Below are 25,184 nucleotides of genomic sequence, written 5' to 3'. Positions count from 1 at the left end.
AAGTTCTGAAGCCCACTCCTTCAAGACACGAGGAGGAATGCCATCTTGTCCGTACGCCTTGCTTGTGTCCAGAGAGAGAGAGAGAGGAGTATTTTTTTTGACTGCATGAAAATAAATTATAAGAAGGGACAGAGGATTGGTAAGGGGTGCCTCAGTGGGAGGTGGAATGTTAGAGTCATCCAGTGTGGAATTAGAGGAGAAAAGAGTAAGAGTTGCTTTATCAGTCGGAGAGACAGCAATCGTATTGTTGCGAATTCGCGCCCACCGGCGTGTGGACGGCCGCTCGACTCGAATGGCGGCCGCCTCGCCCACCGGAACGGACAATTCTGTCGTGACCCTCTCGGAACAACGCCGGGAACTCGTCATGGGTGGGGGTTTAACCCCACCACGACCGTGCCAATTGCCCACCCGCACAGGATAGGGTTGCTCGCCAAATTCGATCTACCTAAGTACCTGCGCGGATGGTTGACTGGGCGATCGTACCTCGCCGCAGGCCGACTCCGGACACAAACCGCTTAAGCGGTCCGTTCCGTGCTACAGTGATACTTGAGCGGTGTTATCGTCGGCCTCGACGGTTCCGATTAATTATCGGGCGTATTAAGCCCACTACGAACCCTTTACGTGAAGCAGGATGGAGGGTCAATAAAGAAAAGACGAAGCAAAACGGGAAAACAGTTCACACAATGCACATTTATTACGCGACACACGGAGAGCACACATATACAGCCAAACAGTCAAAATGCACATATAGCAGTAAAACAAAAGAAACAATGACACAGAGTTACTACCGAATACGTGTACACACGGCAACACTTATACAGTTCTACTTTACAGACGGCGCCAACACACATTTACTCAAAAGCAAAGGAAAGAAGCCACCCTCATAGACAAGGGGGCAGACGGGCCTGTAGGCCAATATGTGCGCGTGATCTGAAGGAGCGGCCAGGTCCGCGAGACCGGGTGGGTCCTACCCGCGTCCTCGTGACGCGTTGGCGGACGAGCCGCAGATGTGGCCGCGTGGCTGTGCCCCGACTCCGTGCTCCTTGGCGAGTTTCGTTGGCACGACGTTTGGAGTGGGGTGGGAACGGGGCCCCTTTGTTGCACTATGATAGCGCGGGGGAAAAGGGGGAATTGGTGATACCCTGGGGAGGGAGAATGGCTGGCTGGCTTGGGTCCCGTGACGAGCAATCTCCCACCGCGACCTCGTCGCCGACCGCCGTCCTTCTCGCCTCGGACCCGAGCTCCTTGGCCTCTTCCCCCAACTCTCCTCAACCGACTGCAGAACCCAACTCGATGCCTTTGCCACCCGACTCCACTCTCTGCTACACTCTGCCGCTGCCACACTCTGCTCGATGACTCTCTTACCAAAAACTGACTCTGCCACGATTCGCCTTGCGCTCGCCGTTTTATAGGCCGGCAGGAGAAAACAATATGCAAATTTCCGGATCAGGATGACCTCGAGGGCGGAGCCACGCTCGCCCATTGGACAGAGGAAAAGTGGGCGTGAACCTCCCCTGATCCTAGAATTTGCATATATCGATTTCACACCGACGCGCCTGGAGGCGGGGCCAAGCCGCTCCGCGCTTGCTAATTGGATGGATCAGAAGTGGGCGTGTAGCGTTCTTGATCCGAATTCTCCCTCGGAAAGGCCGCGATTTGCACTAGCGGCTCGGTGCGTATCGCTGAACGGGCCCAAGACAGCCCGACGCTCAGTGTTCACAGGTGGTGCGGGAATGGCCGTAGAAGGAGAGAGGTGAGGGTGGTGGAGGGTTTATCGGTGGTGGGTTGATGGTTATGGCGGTTGAGACGTGGTTGGTTCAAAATAAAGATAGAACAGAAAAACGGCTTTCTCAAAGCGTCGCAGCCCGAATGAATCACATAAATTCCCTCTAAACAACGGGTTCGGGGATAACTACACATGTACTTAGAGTTATCTCACCTACGGGCCCTGAATGGTGGCTTGCGAATTTCCACAGCCGTAACAGTATCATCAGAATAGAAAAGCGGATAAAAGGTAGAGCGACAAAAATTGTTGAAGATACTTATAGCAAAGGACCAGAAAGAACTATTAGTGGAAGATGAGAGGTTGTCACATTTCTTTTGGATAACGGAATGCTTCGCCTCACGAATAACATGTTTGCAATGATTTCTGGCAGAAATGAAAGCTGAATGCGAGTCGGAGGAAGAAGAGTTTTTCCATGTCCCATATGTGGCATCCCTTACATGAATGGCCATAGAGCAGGAATTATTGAACCAAGAATTGGTCGGAGAACAACATTGAAAGAGAAAGGATATAAGCCTCCATTCCTGCAGCAATAACCTCAGCTATATGTTCAGCAGAAGTAGAAGCATTGCCGGAAGAGAGGCAGTAATGTTCCCAGGGAGTCAGAAAATAAGTTTTGTAAACCAGTCCAGTCAGCACGATTGAAATGTCAATAGTGGCATTTAGTTGGAGAAGTTGGAGGAAAAGAGTGGTGGTTGAAAAAGAAACGTTTAGGAGATTGTGGTCAGAAGAACCAATTGAAGGTGAAATTGTGTGGCTGAAACGCAACGGATTGGAAGTGAAGAACAAATCCAAAAGTATTGGAAGAGTGATCATGACGACCTGGGAGATGGTTAGGGTGGTTGATAATTTCTTCCAAATCACTGAAAATGGAAAATGTAAGAGCTTCAACTCCCCCAACATCCGTGTGGGAATATTTCAACCACTCCCTGTGGTGTACAATGAAGTCTCCTAAATCGAGGAATTCTGCCTGATGATGTGAGGATGTCATGGCCTCATGGCAGGAATTAAGATAGTCAAAGACAGTTATAAAATTTGTATAGTTGGGAGAACAGTAAATGAAACAGAGAAAAATAGTGAAGGTCGGAAGACAAATCTTAAGCCAGATGACGTCAAAGTTTGGATATTCAAGATCCCCAAGGAGTAAAACAGGCGTGTTGATGTTGGAATAAACACAGGAAAGATTCGAAGAAAGATGACGAATGTTGGTGAAATGAATTGAAAAAGAAAGTCATATTGATTCAAAAGGCAAGGGTCTTGGGAGGGACCAATGCTACTACTGCCTGATCTTCCCCCTTCCCCACTTCCCCCTCTCATTGGCAGCAGAGGCAGGTAAGTCACCAGAGATTATTCGCACCCCGTATGCTGGGAAGTTGGGGCCGTTAACGTTTTCGAACTTAATCACATTTAATTGGAGGTTTCTGAGAAATTAGAGGAAAGAGAAGTATAAGAAAGGGAATGTAAAGTTATGTTGTGAACATGAGTAAGAAAAGTGTATGATGTTTGTTTGCGAGAAAGAAAGAATAAAGCTAGCCTGGTAGCTATAGTTTGCACGAGACAGAAAGTAAGACCAGAAATCCTGACACGGAGAGGGTAAGATGTTTCTGGGCACCACTTTAGTGCTCCTAAGTAGGAATGGTAGTACTACCCTGGGTGGTTGCTGTCGACAACCTTCCACCTCAAATAACCTAGATGTCTGTTTTTTCCATCCCCTGAGCAGTCCTTAGTTCGTAGGTTTTGTTTGTTGTCCGACTGATTGTCTCGACACTCTCCTTCCCGAGGCTTAGGATACTGACTCAGGTGGTTTGCAGGTTTAGTCGCTGACAATCCAACCATGAACAGGCAGTACCGGATGAATGTTACCAGTAGGAGGTGGATACTTGAATTCCCAACCTCGCCTTACTAATGACTATTCTACTTGTTGCCTTCTTCAATAGGCCTGCCATATCATTTTCCTCTTCCAGGAGCCTCCATTTTGTCGTAGAAATTAAAAAAAAGGTCTCCTACATGCACATGCATATTTGTGGAGTGTCACCTTGCAATGAATTAAGAACAGCTATCCAAATGTTTCCCCAAAACTACTTTGCCACTGACCACTCAAACCCCCACCTACCCCCTCCAGGACCCCCACTCCCTACCATTCACACCAGTGAGGCAGCTGATGTACTTGTAAACTCACCCGTTTAAGAAGATCACTCTGCAGTTGTAACGAACATTCTTGTGCATCACTGGCCTGTCAGCAAAAACAGATGTTGACATAAAAAAACAAATTTTAGCATCGTCAAAAGAACCGGGTATAATGCTTGGCACAAGACATTTTACATGGTGCATCACATGGTGCCCTTCTGCAATATGGAATCCATAATTTTCAACATATGGTCACAAGAAATGATCATGTGAAACCATTCCGACATCTTTCTTTGGATAACGGTTGTACCTGTAAATGACACAATACATCTCTCTCGATTTGGGTTCAGAATCGTCCTCTCCTGAACGTCGCTTCTCTACCACTTAATGTCTGACTTTGTTGGAAAGCTCCTTGGTCTTCATTCTTGCCTTGTTGGTTGACCAAGTGAGTTGCACCTTAAAACTCCTTTTACAAGTGGGGGAGATTATTTTTTTAATATAATCCACGAATTACATACAGGTGAAACCTATTACACTTATATTGGAATCTTTCAAACAAATAATTTGCTCCTGAAGTTAACGAGGGTAAATTAGGCAGTGTTTGAATGTTTATGCAACTGAAAAATCATCTGATTTTCTCTGGTAATCTAACTTATTCACATTTTATCTGAATTTTTTAGCTTTATCACTTTAGGTAGCTTGTGAAGACTATGTGTTAAATTTGATGTGAAAGCATCATGAAACTAGAGGGGGAGCACTCGGTAGAGTGCAAAACCTCCACCGCCAATACTGCTAGGTCACTCAAGTGAACCTGATATCCTATTCATTCAATTTGATGTCAACAGTGCTCACAGAGTTATAGTTTGCAACTTTCCCTTTTACATACTCAATTCATTCGTCATAACTAGATTCCTTGAGACAGAAATTGATTTTACGTGGGTATATCCACCTGAAGTTCCAACATCAGCCGCAATTATAATTTTGGCATGTTTTTTTGTTGGAAATCACTTATAACATGTAGAAATGCAAAAAAAAAGAAATCGAAATTTTGTTGAAAAAAAAGTTGCAAAAATTTTTTTTTCTCTGACAATTTTTTTTTGGGCGGGGGGGGGGTTGGAAATCACTTAAAACATGTAAAAATGCAAAAAAAAAAAAAATTCTAATATTTTTGCAAATTGGCCACCATTGCGGCCATCTTGGATTTTGGACCAAGTCCAAAATCTAATGGCATGATCCTTGGACCAGACCTCACCCCCCCCCCACCAAGTTTCGTTGAAATCCGTCGAGGAGTTTTTCCGTAATACTGTTCACAAACAAACAAACAAACAAACAAACAAACAAACAAACAGAAAGGGGGTGAAAACAGTAACCTCCATCCATCTTCGATGGCGGAGGTTTAATAAGCTCAGGTAGCATCGACATATGAAAACATTGGAGGGAGGTGAACACTTTTGTAGGCCACTGAATGTGTGTCGCCAGATGGCAATTCCACATGTGGGCCCCATAAGGTGGAGCAGAGCCCTCCCAGGTCCCAAAGCACCGGCCTTCATGTATACGTGTGCATACATGTGTATGAATGTTTGTGTGTGTGTGTGTGTGTGTGTGTGTGTGTGTGTGTGTGTCTGTGTGTGTGTGTGTGTGTGTGTGTGTGTGTGTGTGTGTGTGTGTGTGTGTGTGTGTGTGTGTGTGTGTGTGTGTGTGCATGTAAGTTGCTGTTGGCGGCTGCTATCTCCACACGTGGGTGGGATTCAGGAGATGGAACGGAGACCAGGTCTCAAAAGTATCCACCTCCTTTTGGTGAAGATCCGGATGTGTGTGCGTGTGTGTGTTGGTGTTGTTGGAGATGGGTGCTTTGAGACCAGGGGAAAGCTCGCTCATGTGTGTGATTTCACTGGTCAAATTCATACATGGAAACTAAACATACACTATCATTGTAAATGGATTCAGAGATGGACAGGGAACAACCAAAATTCAAAGAAAGATGTAGGAATGGTTTCACATGATAATTTCTTGTGACTAATCCTACCTTGTTTACATACCATCACTACATCCTTTTACATTAAAAAAAATAAAAATTTTATTACTTGTGTGAAATGACATGAGAAATTAAGGTTCGGCTGATGTCTCCAGCATTAGCCCTTGGTCAGAGCAAAACAAAGCTACAATGGTCAATGGTTGAAACATCTGCATCTCTTTTCACACAGTGGTAAACATACTCATCAATTTTTTTCGTTTATAACATAAATTATTCATCTCGTCTGCAGTAGAACATTGCAGAGACAATTAAGCCACTCTGTTTTGTTCCATCCCCTCAGGCCTATTCCTGTTCATCAATTTTCTTGCTTGTGTCTACCTGACAATAGCCCTCTGTTATTCCATTGCATTCATCTCTGTCAGCTCACACTTCCACAAACCTCGGATTCGTATTAAAAATAATACACCCGAGCGGGATTGACGGTCAGCTCGATACTATCTAGAATGGAAACTGGATATTATAAACAGGGCCAGATGACAGAGGTAACGAGAAACTAGTTGGTCGAAATAAATCTTCTTAATAATCCCTATGAAACCCATTATGCATTATATCCGTCCGATGCTTCCTTATAGGCCATTCGACCAATCGGTCATTTTGCACTTGATGACCCTGTAACCTTGACCCCAAGGCGAAAATGCGAAAAAGGGCTCAGACGATCGATAGAGAGCAACTAGTATTATCATCGTGTTAAGTTAGAACTCGATCGGCCAAGACGTCTCGGAGGAGATGGAAAAATAAAAATTGTTGACAGACGGACGGACGGACCTGAGGACATCGAACGGTTTTATTAGGTCAGCTCGCTGACCTAAAAACAAAAACTATATTGTATATACATGTGTGTATGTGTATATATATATATATATATATATATATATATATATATATATATATATATATATATATATATATATATATATATATATATATAAATATATATTAAAATATATATATATATATATTTATGTATATATACTGAAACGCAAAAGAAACTTACCACTTGTTTGAAATGTAATAAAATTGTAACAGTTCAAAATAAAACAAACCAGCTAATTGAAACATTGACATTTTATTGATGACATGTCAAGTTTTTGACCAAGATACACCATCTCATCAGTTTGTTCTACAGTACAGAACAGCACAGGGTGCAATGTCAGTCCCCTTTCAATAGCGTGTGTGGCCACCATTGTTTTGATACAGGGAGTGCATCGTCGGTGCATACTGCCTACCAGTCTTTGGATGGATTGCTGCTGGATTCTGTCCCACTCAGTCCTCAATGTCTGAAGCAGCTCTGCCCGACTCTTGGCCTTCCTGATCGAGCTCTGTCATCTGCAGAGTTGTGGAGGGTGTCTCTGTCCACCAGGGCCGATATCATCTGGTGTGAACAGCCAAGGTGACGTGCAACCTCACGGTCACTCAATCCACCTTGCAGCATGCCCAAGACATGCTGCCGTTGATCCCTTGACAATCGTGGCATGTTGATTGAAATGCCCATCTTGCACTGGCCTTTTTAAAGCCAATATCAAGACATCACGTGCAGCTCATTAAAATCATCCCGTACCCCTTGGCTAATCACTGACTGTCAAAACGGCTGTTCAATAGCTGTGCTATGCAGTGACAACTGAAGGTTCAAGTGACCATCTGTGACCTTTTTATCTGACAGTGAGGACACTATTGTCCACAAATAAGTTCACACATTTACTACACACAGTGTTATTGTTTATATTTAAAGCTTTAAAAGGTGGTAAGTTTCTTTTGCGTTTCAGTATATGTATGGCGTTGGCTAAGGACGCTGAGTTCAAATCCCAGAGCGTTGGTGCTGCCTAAGCAGTCTCCCTAACAGCTCAAAATACCTCGCCACTCACCAAGAATGATGACATGACTGTCTGACCAACATCTGTAGGGCTACTTTCTGATGTAATATCACTGTCCATCTACGCCCCTGAAAAAACATGACTTATTGATAATAATAGCATCAAGATGCCTGCCAAACATCGACCTCAATCACAGACTGCACCTCTGCATGCCAAGAAAGTAAGTAATGCTGTGCCCTATCAGTTGTGCCACCACTCCCTCTGTCAACCAGCCGTGCCGTCGTCATAGCTCGTGAGGGTGTTGAGAAGGGCAGTAGCATCAATGGAGAGGACAGTGAGGAGTTGGAAACCCTGTCCCTCTCTCTGAGTGAACCCCTGAGTCCTTCGCTATAACTGTATACAATTTTTTTTTATTTGTGCAAGCTGTACTGCACAGTATTTGTAGCTAAATCATTATAAATAATACACAAGTATGTTATTTTTATGTGTTGAATTTACTTTGGGTCCATTTATTTTTTTTTTGTTAACGATAAATGTGCAAGAAAACATCATGTTGAGCGATACCCCCCACCCCTGAAACACATTCCCTTATTTCCCATAGGTGCAATTGTTCGCTATGTAGCTCAGTTTACTGGAGTGTGAACCAGGCATATAATCGATGTGGTAAATAATCCGATGCCGATTCCAACTATAAAGTGGTAAATAATGACGTCATAATGCATTGTGCACACATGAAGTGGATACCGTGCTGGATCGGTGCCGTACCCGTGATTGACATGATGGAGTGCCTGTGAATCGATACATTTTAAATCCTTTCTCCAATCAATTTGAGCATCGAACGGTACAGCATCCTGTCATTTCAAAACAAATGATGAGCTACTGTGTACTCATTCGATAAGCGATGACGGATATAAAATGAAGTGTTTCATAATTAACTGGTCGTGTGAAAAGCAAGTTTTATTCAAAATACAGTACAGGCCGCGAGTCCCCAGGTTACAAAGAGATTCCGTTCTGAGCAGTCGCTCGTACAGTAAGTAAATTGATCAACCATTGAGTCAGTGTTATAAATGGTGATATCAGTGTACAAGTGGGAGCTATACTTATCTGGTGATTTAACAGGCTAAGTGGGAGACCAACCATTACCTTGTTACTCATGCTTGCACAGTTCAAAATAAGGAAAATGCCACGTTTAGGAGTTTTAATATTTAAAGTCCACAAAGGTCAAATTCGTTTTGAGAAAGATGAGTTTCTCTGCCTTATAATATGAAAGACGGTTTATTTTGTTGCCATATGCTGCACAAACAGCACTGAACAATCCAGAATACTCAAGCATCCCAAAATACTATCATTACACCTTTGAAATGTGAAAAAAATAAATTTGACTGAAGTTTTGATACACTCAGTACGCCGAGAACGTATGACCTCAAGACGTACCGGTCAGGGAGGAGGAACAGCAGGTTTTAACTTTTAACCTCAGCAGCGTACGAGCAATCGTGTTTTCCTTTGTACTCGCTGCTGTTTCTAAAGCAATTGGTCAATTTATATGAATCGGCTGTGCTTTAGAAAGGCCATGTTGGTTCTCTTTGTGAGTTTCAAAGGAAAATAAATTTGATAACACCAGGTTCACAAGTAGTTTGGGTATCAACACGTTTTCCAAATTACCGAGCCAATTTTTTTCAACCCGTCACACGATGATTGGCAGCTCTTTATAAAGAATAACGTGCATGCACAACTCCGTGAAATGTCGAAAATTCAACATTGTTTTTTTAATTCAATGAAATTCACCATAACTATAGGGTGAAAGCTACTCAAGGTTTTTGGGTTGTATACAGTACTGTAATCGGTAATTGGCACTCACACTAAATCCAATCGGCCGATGCCGATTACCAATAACCGATCCAATATCAGCCCAACACACACACACTGGACTGTATATGCCAATGTAGTGGTGGATGAAAATCAGCATATGCCATATCAAAATGAAACTTACATGCCCACATCACAGATGATGTCCTGGGTGATTGGAGACAGCAAAAGTTCGGCAAGAACCTGGAAGGAGTGAAGACAAGTGTCGTTCTCGAAGAAGTGATCCCCGCAGCCATAGCCACTGTTACAGAAAATGTAAAATGTATGGCAGTAATCAAAATGTTTGCTCTCCAAAAGCTTTGCATATCCATCATCTGGAGGTACAGTTGGGAAACTTATAATTTGGAAGGAGAGAAGCGATTTTAAAAGTTGATGAACATACAACAAACCCACAAAAGATAGATATGAAAAACTTCTCATAATCCTTTCAGCTCAGGAAAGCCATGAGTCATAGGATTTATTTTTCTCAATTATCCTATCCAAACAATGTGTCGATTTCTATTGACCACCTACATACCCTTTGATGCCATTTATCTACAGTACCATGGCATATTAAATACACCAAAGCTGATTTTCAATGACCAAAGGAAGGCGTGCTGAAGCAGTCAGTCATTCAAGGCCTTGTCACATCGACTTAAAAATCTCATGAAGCATGGGCCTGACATGCAGTTGTAAAACAAGTTGGCAGATCCAGAAGGTTACAGAATCTCAATGCAATACACACCAGAGAGTTCATATAACACGACACCCTGTGCAGTGTTCAAGTATCCTGTATACTTCAATTTTAATTAAATAATGATTTTAACGTGTTGACTGCTGACGACGAGTAAACTCATAGTGCTGGGTGTACCAGATTCTACCACTGAGTGTTCTCGTAGAAAGGATTACTCTATTGTATTGTATTGTATTGTATTATAAACAGAATGTGCTGCCATGCCAGATAACGCAACAAACAATCTGCTGGTATTTTAGTGAGCGTAAATTAATGTAATAATCATGATCATCATTATCAGTCTCCATGACAAGTTTTTCCACTTCATCTGCATTCATACGTGCCATTTTGAAGGGTAATAACAAGTAGCAAAAAAGAAAAACATCGGGACAATACCCCTGGGTGCTCACCTGGTAGCGGCTGGATAAGATAACCAGGGAACCACTGGAAGGCATGGATGACCCACAAAATATGTAACGGTGAAGAAAGTAAATACCTATGGATTTTTTATTAATGCCGTGAACGAACTTTAGTACATCACGGGTGATGAAGGTTGTAGTCACGTTTCATCGAAATTATATGTGTCATTTCAGAGAAGAGGTTTCAAGTATTTCTGGACGGACCGACGGACGGACGGCACGCCATCCCATAAGCTCCCCGGAACTGCATTCCAGGTGAGCAAAAAACACATGGCACTCAGCACACAGTCTACCATTAGCAATGACGTAATACCAACTTCGATTCAGTGCTAATTATAGTCCTACCATATAGCTCATACTTGGCATATGGAATTGAAAATCTTGTCCCACTGCCTGCTACGAGTTCTCACAACGTGCGGTTTCCCGTCCGATGAATAAGAAACGAACTTAGATTTGCTCATAGAATGGTAAAATTTGAAAATAATAACGTTCTGAACATGCATGCTGCACTTGGCTTGCAAATGGAAGTGGTGTATACTCGAAGAGTCGGGGGTCAACATGTTCAAGATTGTGAAAAAACAAAATCCGGAACTTTAGCACCACGAATGCAGTCTTATAAATTACCTTATACACTGTAATAAGATAACGTTGAGTCACAGTTTATGAGATGGAGACTTTATTGATCACCATAGATGTAAATAGCCAAATGGCAGCTTTGTCTTCAACACCAATACTGTACTATCTCACATACCACAACCACTCATGCTGTATATCGATATATATATATATATATATATATATATATATATATATATATATATATATATATATATATATATATATATATATATATATATATATATGTTGCAGGGTTCTTGGAAATATTGTTACGAATTTGGAAGCTTACTGCACTCAGCATTCAGGTCCTTATAGAACAGTTATATTGGTAAGTGTGTGTTTATAGATATATCCCTAGTCTCATGGGAATTAAATGTTCGTGCGCTGCAGAGTTATTTTGAGAGTCAGGGTTTTCTTTTACATTTTTACATCACCAACAACTACAACAACACCTTCGCTCCATCCTAATGCCATAACGCTCGTGGTGGGCGGAGTTCAAGAGGACCTGGCGTCTCTCTCGTCCAATCCGGGGGATGCGAGCGAGGTTGCCGTCGGTCGGCCAATGAGCGCAGCCCACGCAGGACAATGTTACTCTCCCTGTTTGAGGGGCGGTCCGCCGTGGCGGCCGCCATGCGCCCCAGTCCAATCAGCGGACTTGGCGCCCCTTTTGGCCAATCACGGGGGTGACGAGTGCATTTGCGCACCAGAACCGTCCAGTGAGCGAGAGCGGGTCCGAGGCGCGGCTCCTCACCTCTGGAGAAGGGGTGAATAATAGTTTGGCGCGATCCGACAGAAGGTATCTGAGTGGAGTTGGTTTTTGGTCTGCCGGATCGCCTGACTTTGTCGGCTGGCGCTCGCTGCTTCGTTCACGCTCGCGCTGGTTGGCATCTGCCCTTCATCCTCCATCCCGGGCACTCGGAGTGGCATCGTGGTTGTCGGGTCGAGAGAGAGGAGATTGGTCCCATGTGCTCGAGCGCGTCTACAGTCTGGTCTGTGTCTGGCTGCACCCCGCGCATCTGAGGCGTCTCGTCCGGCGCAGTACGACAAGCGATCGGCCAGCTCAGCACGGGAGGTCACCTTGTCTCGCCTCCTCTGGATTTGGCTGCCCGGGTCCATCCTTTGGCGACCGAGCTCCGGGAAGGGGTGGACGTCCAGCCGCGCGCTCGTGGCCAGGCAGCCAGCCATCCTGACTCCCAGCCGAACTATCCTCCTCGGCTGGAGAGCCGAATAAAGACCGTTGAGGTCCATCTTCTTTTGAGTATTTGTGTGTGCGTGTGTGTGTCCTTGGGCCCCGTCTGTAGGTATGAATTGTTAAGTGCTCTTTGCTGTACATTATTTGCATTGCTTAGTCGGTTTAACTCTGCTCTTTGTGTGTCCCCCCCCCAATTGTAAACTAGAATGGGCACTCGGTAGAGCGCATACCTTCGCCTCCGCTACTTTTTTGTTCTTGGCACGAGAGTGGGGGGAACAGAACAGTGAACATTTTGGTGTTGGTTTCATGCAAATCGGTTTTGATTTGACCGTGTTATGACAAAACCGCATATTTTGAAAGGTCGTGACCCCACTGACCTTTGACCCCCAACCGCTAACAAGGGTAATGAGGTAATTGTGTCATGTCACCCATCACAAGATTGGGCAATGAATTCTGAACATTTTGGCATTGGTTTGCATGCCAATTAGATCAAAATTAACCGCGCTATGGTAAAAATACGAATTGTGACCTTTCCGTTACCTTGACCTTGACCTTTGACCCGATCGCTCCCAAAATCTAATCAAATGTTCCTTGGATAATAACCCATCATCCCACCAAATTTCAAGCGATTTGGTTTAATACTTTCTGAGTTATGCGAATAACAAACAAACACACACACACACACACACACACACACACACACACACACACATATTCACAAATAAATAAATACACAGCGACCAATACATAACCTTTCGCAGAATGCGAAGGTAATAAATATCCATTTTGTTGAATGTACCAGCTCGTCCTTGTCCTTTCCTTCACTGGCTCACCACGGTGCGTGTTGGGGGATTAAAAAGGCCGTTGCTGCCGTAGTTGTGCATTTGGACCGACGGGACCTCAGTAGCCATCCGCTCGGGTTACGCAAGGGTCGAGCACGGTAACGGCTCGTCCCGTTCGAGCTCCGTCGAGGGTGTGAATTCCTCGGTAGCTCGCCACGTGGGCCTTTAGGTATTTTGAAGTTTGGCAAATAACCCTGTCCCACGCGGTTGAATTATTGACGATGCACGGTCCTGTAAGGGACCCGTACCTTCGGGGTTATCGGAAAGGTACGATCTTGATTCCGGGTGTTCAGTGGAGCCGACTCTACTGCTCCATCTAGCGGTCGTGCTCGCCGCCGATACCCGTCCCACAAGAGTATTATCCATCCATTGGGACCATACTCTGTGCAGAGCGTTGGTGCTGTCGAAACAGTCTCCTTGGCTATTGGGCACAATCCTGGATGGGTCGCCACTCCGACACAGGATACCAGCAAGCTGGCACTCATTTTGCCGACCTCGGAAGGATGACAGGTAGAATCAACCCCACCTGGTATTAATTCAACAGCCAAGTGGGATTTGAACTCAGAATCCGAGGATCCCAAGCCCACCACACTAACCATTAGGTCAACACCAGACATATTTAGTATAGATGTACATGCTTTATCTACTACAAACCCAAGATTAATCAAAATTAATAAAAGAGCCAGGATATGTGAGCGTTTGTCAGTGCCATAGCTACGTGACGATGACACGAGGGTGCACCTAGGTACAAGTTTCTAAATTTGGAAACAAAAATGAAATTGATTGCTTTTCCTGTCACTGAGGACACGTACTTTTGCTCATCTAAAATTAAAAAAAAATAGTGCTCAATTACAGGGGGAGGGGGAGGGAGAGGGAGAGGTAGAGAGAGAGAGAGGGAGAGAGCTTTACCAGATCTCTAGTTCTGGTCCAAGTCGATACTTTGCACCTTTTTCTTTCGCAATCTCAATACCTAAAAAACAACAAAACGCACAAACATATAGTAAACGGGGAACTCACCAACTCAGCTACTCACAAAGGGTGCAGGGAGGCTTACAAGGGGCGCACACAAGGGAAGGGGGGGATCACGGCGCACACAAGGGAAGGGGGGGGATCACGGTGCACACAAGGGACGCAGGGGGGATCACGGTGCACACAAGGGACGCAGGGGGATCACGGTGCACACAAGGGATGAGGGGGATCACGGTGCACACAAGGGATGAGGGGGGATCACGGTGCACACAAGGGACGCAGGGGGGGATCACGGTGCACACAAGGGAAGGGGGGGATCACGGTGCACACAAGGGAAGGGGGGGGGATCACGGCGCACACAAGGGATGAGGGGGGGGATCACGGCGGACACTCGAGGACTGACTGCTGAGTATCCGGTTGAAGTTTCCAGTAAACTCGAGCGCCCATTGGTTTAGTACACAACACGCGAGGGTCGTGTGACTGCACATGGTGCAGGTTAGTCCTGTGAGACACACGGAAAATGACGAGTCACGATGTGAAAGATAATTTCTCTTTCCTACTCGTTCGTCCATTCCAAAACATATTATCCTTACCTCCCGGATCGTGTTCCCGAAACAGTGGAGATTTACATGGACAAACATGAACCAAGACGAGTTTGTCTCAGAAATGTGTCTCCGTCGTTTGGAGGGAGCGATTACATTCGCCGATTCGAGCCCGCACTTTCGTCGCGATATTGTGGACACATCATTCAGGAGAGTCCGAACATGTATGTAATATATAAATATATATACCTTGTTACCATATATGTAATATATGTATATATATATATATATATACTGTATATAAGTATAAATACCTTGTTACCATATATGTAATATATGTATATATATATATATATATATATATATATATATAGATATATATATATATATACTGTATATAAATATAAATACCTTGTTACCACTGAATGAAAAGGTCGCCGGATCTGAGTTTTTTGCTGCTGGACACATCTCCGAATTGTGTGTAAATCAGTGTTGCCATTTTGATTGGGTTGTCGGGGCTTTTGGATAAAAAACCATCAGAAGCCGAAACTCGAACCAATAGTTTGGAATTGTGCTCATTCGGGATAGAGAAGGTCGAAATCACTTTGGGAGGTTCCGACCCCTCGGTCCTCTCCCGCCGTGCTCTGCCACCCTTCCTCGTTCGATCAACCCAACAAGAGAACTCTGGTCATCTTCACGAGAAACGGTAATCATCCTTAATTGAGAAAATTTGATAACAAATTCCTGAAAAATTACAAATTACATCATCATAAGGCAAACATATCCACAATATTATGCATTATATTTTAATAATGTTAATACATCATGTAACCAAAACGAATGGAGCAAAACATCCTCGAACATTCTTCTTTCTAATATTACAATGACAAATGAAATCGTGCAAACAATAACAAACAATAGCAAACAATAACAAACAATAAACAATAACAAACAATAATAAACCATAACAAACAATAACAAACAACAACAAACAATAATAAACCATAACAAACAATAACAAACAATAATAAACCATAACAAACAATAAAAAACAATAACAAACAACAACAAACAATAGCAAACAATAACAAGCAATAACAAACAATAAACAATACCAAACAATAATAAACCATAACAAACAATAACAAACAATAACAAACAATAATAAACCATAACAAACAATAACAAACAATAATAAACCATAACAAACAATAACAAACCATAACAAACAATAACAAACAATAACAAACAATAACAAACAACAACAAACAATAATAAACCATAACAAACAATAACAAGCAATATCAAACAATAGTAAACCATAACAAACAATAACAAACCATAACAAACAATAATAAACCATAACAAACAATAACAAACAACAACAAACAATAATAAACCATAACAAACAATAACAAACCATAACAAACAACAACAAACAATAACAAACAATAGCAAACAATAACAAACAACAACAAACAATAATAAACCATAACAAACAATAACAAACCATAACAAACAACAACAAACAATAATAAACAATAACAAACAATAACAAACCATAACAAACAACAACAAACAATAACAAACAATAGCAAACAATAACAAACAATAACAAGCAATAATAAACCATAACAAACAATAACAAACAATAACAAACCATAACAAACAACAACAAACCATAACAAACAATAGCAAGCAATAACAAACATATGAATGTTTGTTTGTGAAGCGCCACCTCTTGGAAAGAAGTGTAAAAATTTGTGCAAATTGCATCAATTTGCATATTAATTAGCAGATTCTGTACATCGAAAATGAATTCTTCTGACGCCGAAGGTTCCACATGTAGAATGTAAGGGTCATGGCCGCCTGGATTCGCAACCACTTGCAGGGATCCACTTCAGGCCATTCCCTGCAACACTTGTACTTGTTGAAATGTCTTCTTGACCTTGAGGACAACGATGAGAACACATGAGTGACACGTTCGGAGACACTTCAATCTCAAATGACTCGCGACAGACATCAAGAAGCTTTGCTACCGGCTGAACAGGTTTCAGATGTAGAGATTAACAGAAGCATTTTCAGCAGATCAAGAGCCCTCTTGTTTCCCTCTTGACAAAACCTAGCATTCCGGCTGAAATTATAAACGACCTGCTCACAGGAGAAATAGGAGGACAACGAATCATCGTGAAACGTGTGAAAGTGCTTGATGGATGGGACTGTCTGCTTCGACCATGCACCAAGGAATATGAACGAAGACCAGGAGGCGATTTCATTAAACCAGCAGATGCAAGGTCTACAGGGGGAGTTGATACCGGTCTTAGTGGAAACCCTGAAGAAGCTGACACTAGACTTGTATTACATGCATGTGAAACAGTTAGCATGGACTATGAAAGAATGTGTTTATTTATTTGTATGCAGCCTGTGGGCTGCTTGGCTGCATCATTTTCTGGGGGTGCGGCTGTGCCACTGATCTTCTTGTGTACGGCAGCTTGGCTGCCAGGTATCTATCATTTTGTTGGGGTGTAACTATACTGCTGATGCTGCGCCCTTATACCACCCGGTACACTGGTACTCATTTCAACAACCTCGGAAGGATGACAGATTGTCAATCCCACATGATGTTAATTCAGTGGCCAATGGGGCTTGAACTCGGGACCCGAAGATCCCAAGCCAGCCACCCGAAGCGCGAAGCCAACATCAGGTTTATGCCACTGATGTAATGCTCTTGTTACCAGCACACTGGTACTCATTTTGCCGACCTCGGAAAGATGACAGGCTGAATCAACCACACCTGGTGTTAATTCAACGGCCCAACAGGCTCGACCTCGACACCCTGGGATATAAAGCCGAGCACCTCAAACGTTAAGCCAACACCAGGCCGGAGTCAGTGTTAGCTGCAGAGACAGATGTAATGCTGTTGCTCTTAGCCTCTTACACTTTCTCTCCAAAAATGTTGTGAAAATCTGGATGTGAGCCAGCCGGGACATCCAAGAAACCACAATGATATCCCACACATCCCATCACGAAGACACTTTCACAGAATTAAGGATAATGTCCTCAGCTTCCATGCTTTGACCGGTTGCAACTCCACCTCACCCTCCCAAAGTCATGGGAAGAAGCCTTGCTTGAAAACTTTCCAAAAACATCCTGACCTTGTCAATGATATCGGCCGTGATGAAGCACTCGCTCTCGCTGAAAGGTTTGTGTGTCATTCCTCATACAGCGATTGATGAAGCTCAGGTTTTCCGATTTGAGTGTTTTCGCTTTTTTCCGAACACAAGTGCCCGCTTTGAGATGTGACCTGTTATTGGTGCCATAAAATGGGGCATGTGCGGAAAATTTGTCCCATGAACATTTCAACCAGATGTGGATTCGGCGATGAACGACTACACCGATTGGGACAGTGTTCATGAAAACAACAATGAGGTGTCTGGTTTGTGCTGTTTTAGTGCAACAACCGGTAAGGTCAAGCCAGTAAGACTCAATGTGACGGTCGGTCACAGACATTGTCATGGAACTTGACAAGGAAGCATCATGCTCAACTGTTTCAGAAACTGTGTATTTAATACGATAAGTTATCTGAATTTCCATTGAACAACAACACAACGTTACATGGTTATATGGGGAAATTGGTTCCTATTGTTGGATGTACCAAGGTACCAATACAGCATAGGAATAACCAAGAGTTCATGTGAGAACTTGTTGTTGTTGTGAAAGGGAATCATCCATCCTTGTTTGGGAGGAATTGGCTGAGTAAGATCAAGTTAGATTGGGAAAGTATCTTCTCGGTTACAAGGTTGCAAAGCCTAAGGTTTCTGCCCCTCAATCAAGTCAATTCCCACAAGAGTCTAAAAATCTGGCAAATCAGAATAGCTCATTGTTCTCTCGTGGGGAGATGGGCACAAAAGGGTTTCACTGCATCTCTCAAGCTAAAGCCTGATGCAAAACCAGTGTTTCAGAAAGCTCGACCGATGCCGTATTCTATTGTAGAAACCATAAAAAAAAATGAATATGACAGGTTAATTAAGGAGGATATTTTGCACCCTGTAGATCATAGTGATTGGGTATGACCAGCACTTCATGTGCCCAAACCAAATAATAAGGTGAGGGTTTGTGGTGATTATAAAGTAGTTAACAAGGCTATTGAGGATGATGGGTGGAGCAATACAACGCCTGAGCTAACTTTGTCTAAATAAAAAGTGGAGGGGGTAACCGTTCCCATGTTCTTTTTTTTCCGAAAGACTGAGTGGGGTAAGGTTTTCTACGAACTCTCCAGCAGGATATCTCAAAAAGTTGTGGACTGATTGGAGCAGAAACTTGGTGGACAGGTTGAGTTGCGTGTCAGGGACGAATTGATTCGATTTTGGTGAAGATCCAAATCCGGATGCGGATAGGAGAATTCAAAAAAAAAAATTTAAACTCATTCTTCACCGTTGAGAGATGGGGCCAAAAGGATATTTCAGAAAGTTGTGGATGAGTTATGACAACTAGGTGGATGAGTTGGTGAGGTTACAAGAAGAAACAGATTCGATTTTCGTTGAGGTCCGGATCCAGATCCGGCATATCAGTGGGATACAAAATGTAAACTGTTCAGCCTGGTGGAGGTACGCGTTCTACGGAGTGTCGTGATAGTTCGTGGTTGTTTTTGATTTGGTTTCTCTGGTCAAGCCCTCAATATCCAACAACAAAAACAACTTTAACAGCTGCAGCAGCACCACCAGTTATATAGTATGCCTAAGCAAGTCAGTCAAATATCGATTCACTGTCGGCTGATTGGACTTTGGTCAATCTTGATAACCCCATAGAGCAAAGTGAACTCTGAGCAGAAAGCGAGCTCTGACTGATGGATCTTCCGTGGATTAGCACAATACATGCTTTCACCTACACTCAAATTACATGGAATGTTATCGGTGGGAAAGATGAGCAGAGTTGCCCTCTTCTGCGTTCATGCATTTCCCCGTAATCTTGGATTTGAAAGTCCAACGGTGTTAATGAAGCGATCACAATGAACTCTCGGTCACATTTCCATTAAAGGGTTTTGGGAAGACGTGGTCACGAATAAGAATGTGTGGACGGTTGTTAAAGTTCACTTTTAGTTGTTTGTTTCGAGTATGCTTTAACTCCATGAATGACAATCTAATCAGGAATATTCACTGAAGTGACTGGTTGTCCTGAAATTGACAAGAAGACCATAAACCACCAAGATAAACTTGTGCCGTTACAATTTGCTGACCAATGGATATTGTTGAGTTGTGTTCGGTTCGTTTGTTGTTGAGTTTTGAGTTTGAGAGAGAGTATCCTTTTCTTAAATTCAGATCTCATCTATGGAGGTCATTATGCTGGAGTGAGTAAGTGGGCAGGTTTCTGGAGTTACGAGATTAAAGTCCTAAAAATTAATCATTTGTGGGCGAAACAAGCGTAATGGCAAATAATCAGATCAAAGTTGTGTCTTGAGAGGGAAACTTGTTATGAGTTACGGTCTGCAGCACACCAAGCCAACATATGATCAACCCGCTTTTATTTTGGGATTGTAACTATCAGAAATTACATCTTCATAATGAAGAAGGAAATAAAGATGAAAGGGAAAGAACCCGATGAGGCCAGAACAAGGGTGAAGGAGTCGGCAGCCAGGGAACTGGAGGGTGCTGTTCGTGGAACCAACCTGAACCAATCTATATAACCATAATGAACCAATCTATATAACCACAATGAACCAATCTATATAACAACAATGAACCAATCTATATAACCACAATGAACCAATCTCTATAACCACAATGAACCAATCTATATAACCATAATGAACCAATCTATATAACCACAATGAACCAATCTATATAACCATAATGAACCAATCTATATAACCACAATGAACCAATCTATATAACCACAATGAACCAATCTATATAACCATAATGAACCAATCTATACAACCACAATGAACCAATCTATATAACCATAATGAACCAATCTATAATACCATAATGAACTAATCTATATAATCATAATGAACCAATCTATATAATCATAATGAACCAATCTATATAACCATAATGAACCAATCTATATAACCATAATGAACTAATCTATATAAACACAATGAACCAATCTATATAACCATAATGAACTAATCTATATAAACACAATGAACCAATCTATATAACCACAATGAACCAATCTATATAACCATAATGAACCAATCTATATAACCATAATGAACCAATCTATATAACCATAATGAACCAATCTATATTACCATAATGAACTAATCTATATAAACACAATGAACCAATCTATATAACCACAATGAACCAATCTATATAACCACAATGAACCAATCTATATAACCATAATGAACCAATCTATATTACCATAATGAACTAATCTATATAAACACAATGAACCAATCTATATAACCACAATGAACCAATCTATATAACCATAATGAACCAATCTATATAACCATAATGAACCAATCTATATAACCATAATGAACCAATCTATATAACCATAATGAACCAATCAAAAGAACCATAATGAACCAATCTATATAACCATAATGAACCAATCTTTGGAGCCATCCTGAAATAATATATAGAACCAACTCGAACTAACAAATATAGAACCATCCTGAATAAATCTCAATTACTATCCTCAACCAATCGATGTAACCAATATATCGAAGCAATCCTGAATAGGTCGTCGCTCTGTCGCAGGAATTTGTAAGTTGCCTCTTCGTGAAAGACACCGCGGGGACTTTAACATCCACCAACAAGCAGTTACTCGTAAACGGGTCCTCCGGCTTCACGTCCTCCGGCTTGGATTCACGTCCATCCAATGGATGACCCACACACAGTATACACATTGATACCTCACCCTCCATGCGGAACACCAGGGTGACAGTTTATAGCTGGGTGAGGTTCCAAACCCAAACTACACAGCTAAAAGGCGATTGCACAACCTCAAAACTATCCCATCAACTCACTCACATGAATACAGTTCAATAACTGGAGTTCATGCAACACCTTACACCACATTGTCTTGCTAAACTTTATCTCATTCGTCCCTGCGCATGTGCGATCGGGACAAATTCAGTCCCAAAGTACTGCTACGTACACTACAGGTGTGTGTTCCGATTCGTGTTCAAAATATAACATTCAAATGAAATCGAGTTGTTCCTCGATCATAAACTCACGTTTGTAGACAGGTAGACAGAAGTGAACCGATTGCTTAACCACACTTTCAGGTTGACGTGCTTGGGGTTGAAATCGAAACCGGAGTGTCTTATTGCACTGCGGTGTTCTCGGAGATAACTCTCCAGGACGTGGAATCCTGATTCGCTTTCATCATCAATGACTTGTGGAATGATCAAGTGTGAGTTTTTCTTATGGCAAGCGCAATGTTTCTTTCACGATGTATGTCCTCATAAGAAGTTGTGTGTCGACTACACGGAATGAATCGTACCGAGTGCATTGGATAACATGAAAAGATACACTGGGAATTCTGGTGAAAGTTCATTTTATTCTGATGGAGGAGGAGAAGGCAGGTATAGAAGAAAAAAAAAACAAGAAGAAAAGATCCCACAAAATAATAGCCTGGAGGTCAAAGCACAAAAAAGGTTTAACGTATCAGGAATGAAATTTCACATGGACCAACATTTTCCGCAGGTATATTGCCCGTACCCAAACTGTGGGTTTCCTCACATTGGTACAGGTTCAGTGGTTCCTACTTCTGTCTCACACTCAAGCTCCACACTCAGTAGGGACTTCTCCACATTGGCACAAGTAATTAAATCTCCCTCTACAACCACCTCACCCATGTCTTTAACCCACTGCACAAATGGCTGCAGTTCACAGGTGCAATTCCAGGGATTATTAGACAAAGATATCTTAACCAGGGATTTCTCCATTGCTGAGAAAATGTCCCCAGGAAGGTAACTAAGCTGGTTTCCTTCCAGGTAGAGCTCCTGCATCGAGTCTTGCGCGTCAAAAGAGCCGGCTTCGATTTTGCTGATCTGGTTGTTCGTCAGGTCGATATAGGTCAGGTTGAGAGATGCAAGATCGTCCTTGTTGATGTTGGTGATAAGCTGAGAACCCAGCAGTACCATCTGGGTATCAGTGGTAAAGTCTGTTGGAGACAAGTGGGACAGGTATAGGGTAAAACCCTCCAGGTGTACAACCTAGAAACTGAGTGTGAGTGCTACACAGGTAGAAAATTACAGGGAAGTGTGAACTGTCTGGTGTGCTTATTGGAACTAATTAGACATTATAAAACACATCATATAATTAATATTTTAACTCCACTCACTGGACATACTCACCGGTTGGCACGGCGGTAAGGTTGGCGCCGGTACAGTCAACCGTCACTCCCAGCTCCTCACAGATGCAGCTCTCAGGACAAGCACTGATCATGGAATTTTCTGCAACCAGAGCTGCGAGTAGGGCCAAGGCTACGGACACACAAGGAGACGTAAATGGACATATATCTTGAATCTAGATGATCGTCACATCAGCAGTTATCAAACCTATTCGCTCACTGTGAGTTCACATGGTACTGCAGGTTCGACAAATGTCTTCCAGTGCCTGTTGCAGTCACTCATCTGGCGATGGATGGAAACCTTCCACCCCATAAGGGACAAGCGGCACAAGTGAACTTACCGAACAAGGTGCACGTTGCCATCTTGCTGTGATACTCGTGCCGCGGATAAGGTGCACCTTCCTGATGAGCGTTCAGTGGGAGAACGTGCCCTGTTTATATTCACAACCGGCTCATTAGCAAGTACCTGGAGAGGTCTCGGCTCTGATTGCGATCTGTGCGGCCTTCGGGCCTAAGGGCAGGGCGGTCATTCCTCGGGTTATCGCGCAACTCAGTCGGGCACTTACCTGTTTCGCAAATTCTCACATCACATAATTTTTCATGATGTGGGGTTCTGTCGAGTAATTGAAGTAACACACTGACTTGGATGGGGAGTGATCAGGTCAGTTGCAGATTAAACTATCCGGTGTTGAGGTTCACCTGTCAATTAATAAGCATTTAATAAATTAATGCAATGTACCCTCATTTGGCAAAGGACTGTGTAGTTGCACTATTTTCCAGCACTGAACCCGAGTTTTCCTTCCTAATGAAGATAAGGAAATGTTAGTTGATCATTCATGAAGTTATGCCAATATCAATGGAGCAGCAAGTGGTATAAAAAGACGTGTGCCCCATTTCGGATGTTTGAAGCAATCATTTACCAAGAAGGTGTCGATATGGTACAGAAAGTGATTATTCCTCAGAAAGGTGAACAGAAGGCAAAGGACCTCATCCAATCCTGTCTCTACATGACCAATGCCATCCTGACATGATACTTACACTTATTTATTTTTCAAATATATAAAGCTCGTTCTCACCACTCAATGACTCACTGATATTAATGTTCGGTACCTTCCGGGTGACGTAGAAAGCTGAGATTTGCATGCCGATGGACATCGAAACCGATATACCGGGAAAAATCACAGAACCGTCGGAAAACTTCCGTAAATGAAGATATCCCAAAATAAGTGTTGTCTTGTTGTGCTCACTGCAGGTGGGTGACCCGAGATGATGGGGACAATGGAAGGTCATGCTGCAACTGCTGCGATATATTATGTACCGACAGACGAAGCATGGATTGCTATTGCTGAGAATATGTAAGCATACTCCACTAATATATACTGTATATATATATATATATATATATATATATATATATATATATATATATATATATATATATATATATATATATATATATATATATATATATATATATATATATATATATATATATATATATATATATATATATATATATATATATATATATATATATATATATATATATATATATATATATATATATATATATATACATATATATATATATATATATATATATATATATATATATATATATATATATATATATATATATATATATATATATATATATATATACACATATATATATATACATATATATATATATATATATATATATATATATATATATATATATATATATATATATATACATATATATATATATATATATATATATATATATATATATATATATATACATATATATACATATACATATATATATATATATATATATACATATATATATATATATATATATACATATATATATATATATATATATATATATATATATATATATATATATATATATATATATATATATATATATATATATATATATATATATATATATATAT

General features: G+C 41.8%; 2 protein-coding genes across 2 annotated transcripts in view; both read right to left on the bottom strand.

Annotated features, from left to right (window-relative positions):
* NADSYN1 (NAD synthetase 1) overlaps window positions 1-15,124 on the bottom strand; it is an 81,279-nt gene extending 66,155 nt beyond the window's left edge. The window contains exons 1-5 of the mRNA XM_085873369.1: window positions 14,968-15,124; window positions 14,778-14,876; window positions 14,315-14,375; window positions 9,747-9,863; window positions 3,963-4,016 (exon numbers count right to left, since the gene is read on the bottom strand). Of these exons, the coding sequence (XP_085729495.1) occupies window positions 3,963-4,016; window positions 9,747-9,863; window positions 14,315-14,375; window positions 14,778-14,862 (317 nt within the window). The 5' untranslated portion in view covers window positions 14,863-14,876; window positions 14,968-15,124. The remainder of the gene's footprint in view (window positions 1-3,962; window positions 4,017-9,746; window positions 9,864-14,314; window positions 14,376-14,777; window positions 14,877-14,967) is intronic.
* A 7,296-nt stretch (window positions 15,125-22,420) lies between these two features.
* LOC147029890 (leucine-rich repeat-containing protein 3-like) lies at window positions 22,421-23,810 on the bottom strand. The gene is made up of 3 exons (XM_085873368.1): window positions 23,577-23,810; window positions 23,240-23,368; window positions 22,421-23,046 (listed from the first exon to the last, which is right to left on the bottom strand). Exons 1-3 carry the CDS (start codon window positions 23,596-23,598, stop codon window positions 22,619-22,621), a joined length of 579 nt encoding a protein of 192 aa, XP_085729494.1. The 5' UTR covers window positions 23,599-23,810; the 3' UTR covers window positions 22,421-22,618.
* Between the last annotated feature and the right edge of the window lie 1,374 nt (window positions 23,811-25,184).

Source organism: Eptatretus burgeri, chromosome 3 (genome assembly GCF_056783735.1).
Source record: "Eptatretus burgeri isolate ZD-2024b chromosome 3, Ebu_testis_v1, whole genome shotgun sequence".
NCBI lineage: Eukaryota > Metazoa > Chordata > Myxini > Myxiniformes > Myxinidae > Eptatretus > Eptatretus burgeri.
The sequence above is the reverse complement of the archived record's forward strand: the minus strand, read 5'-3'. Positions and strand labels throughout refer to the sequence as shown.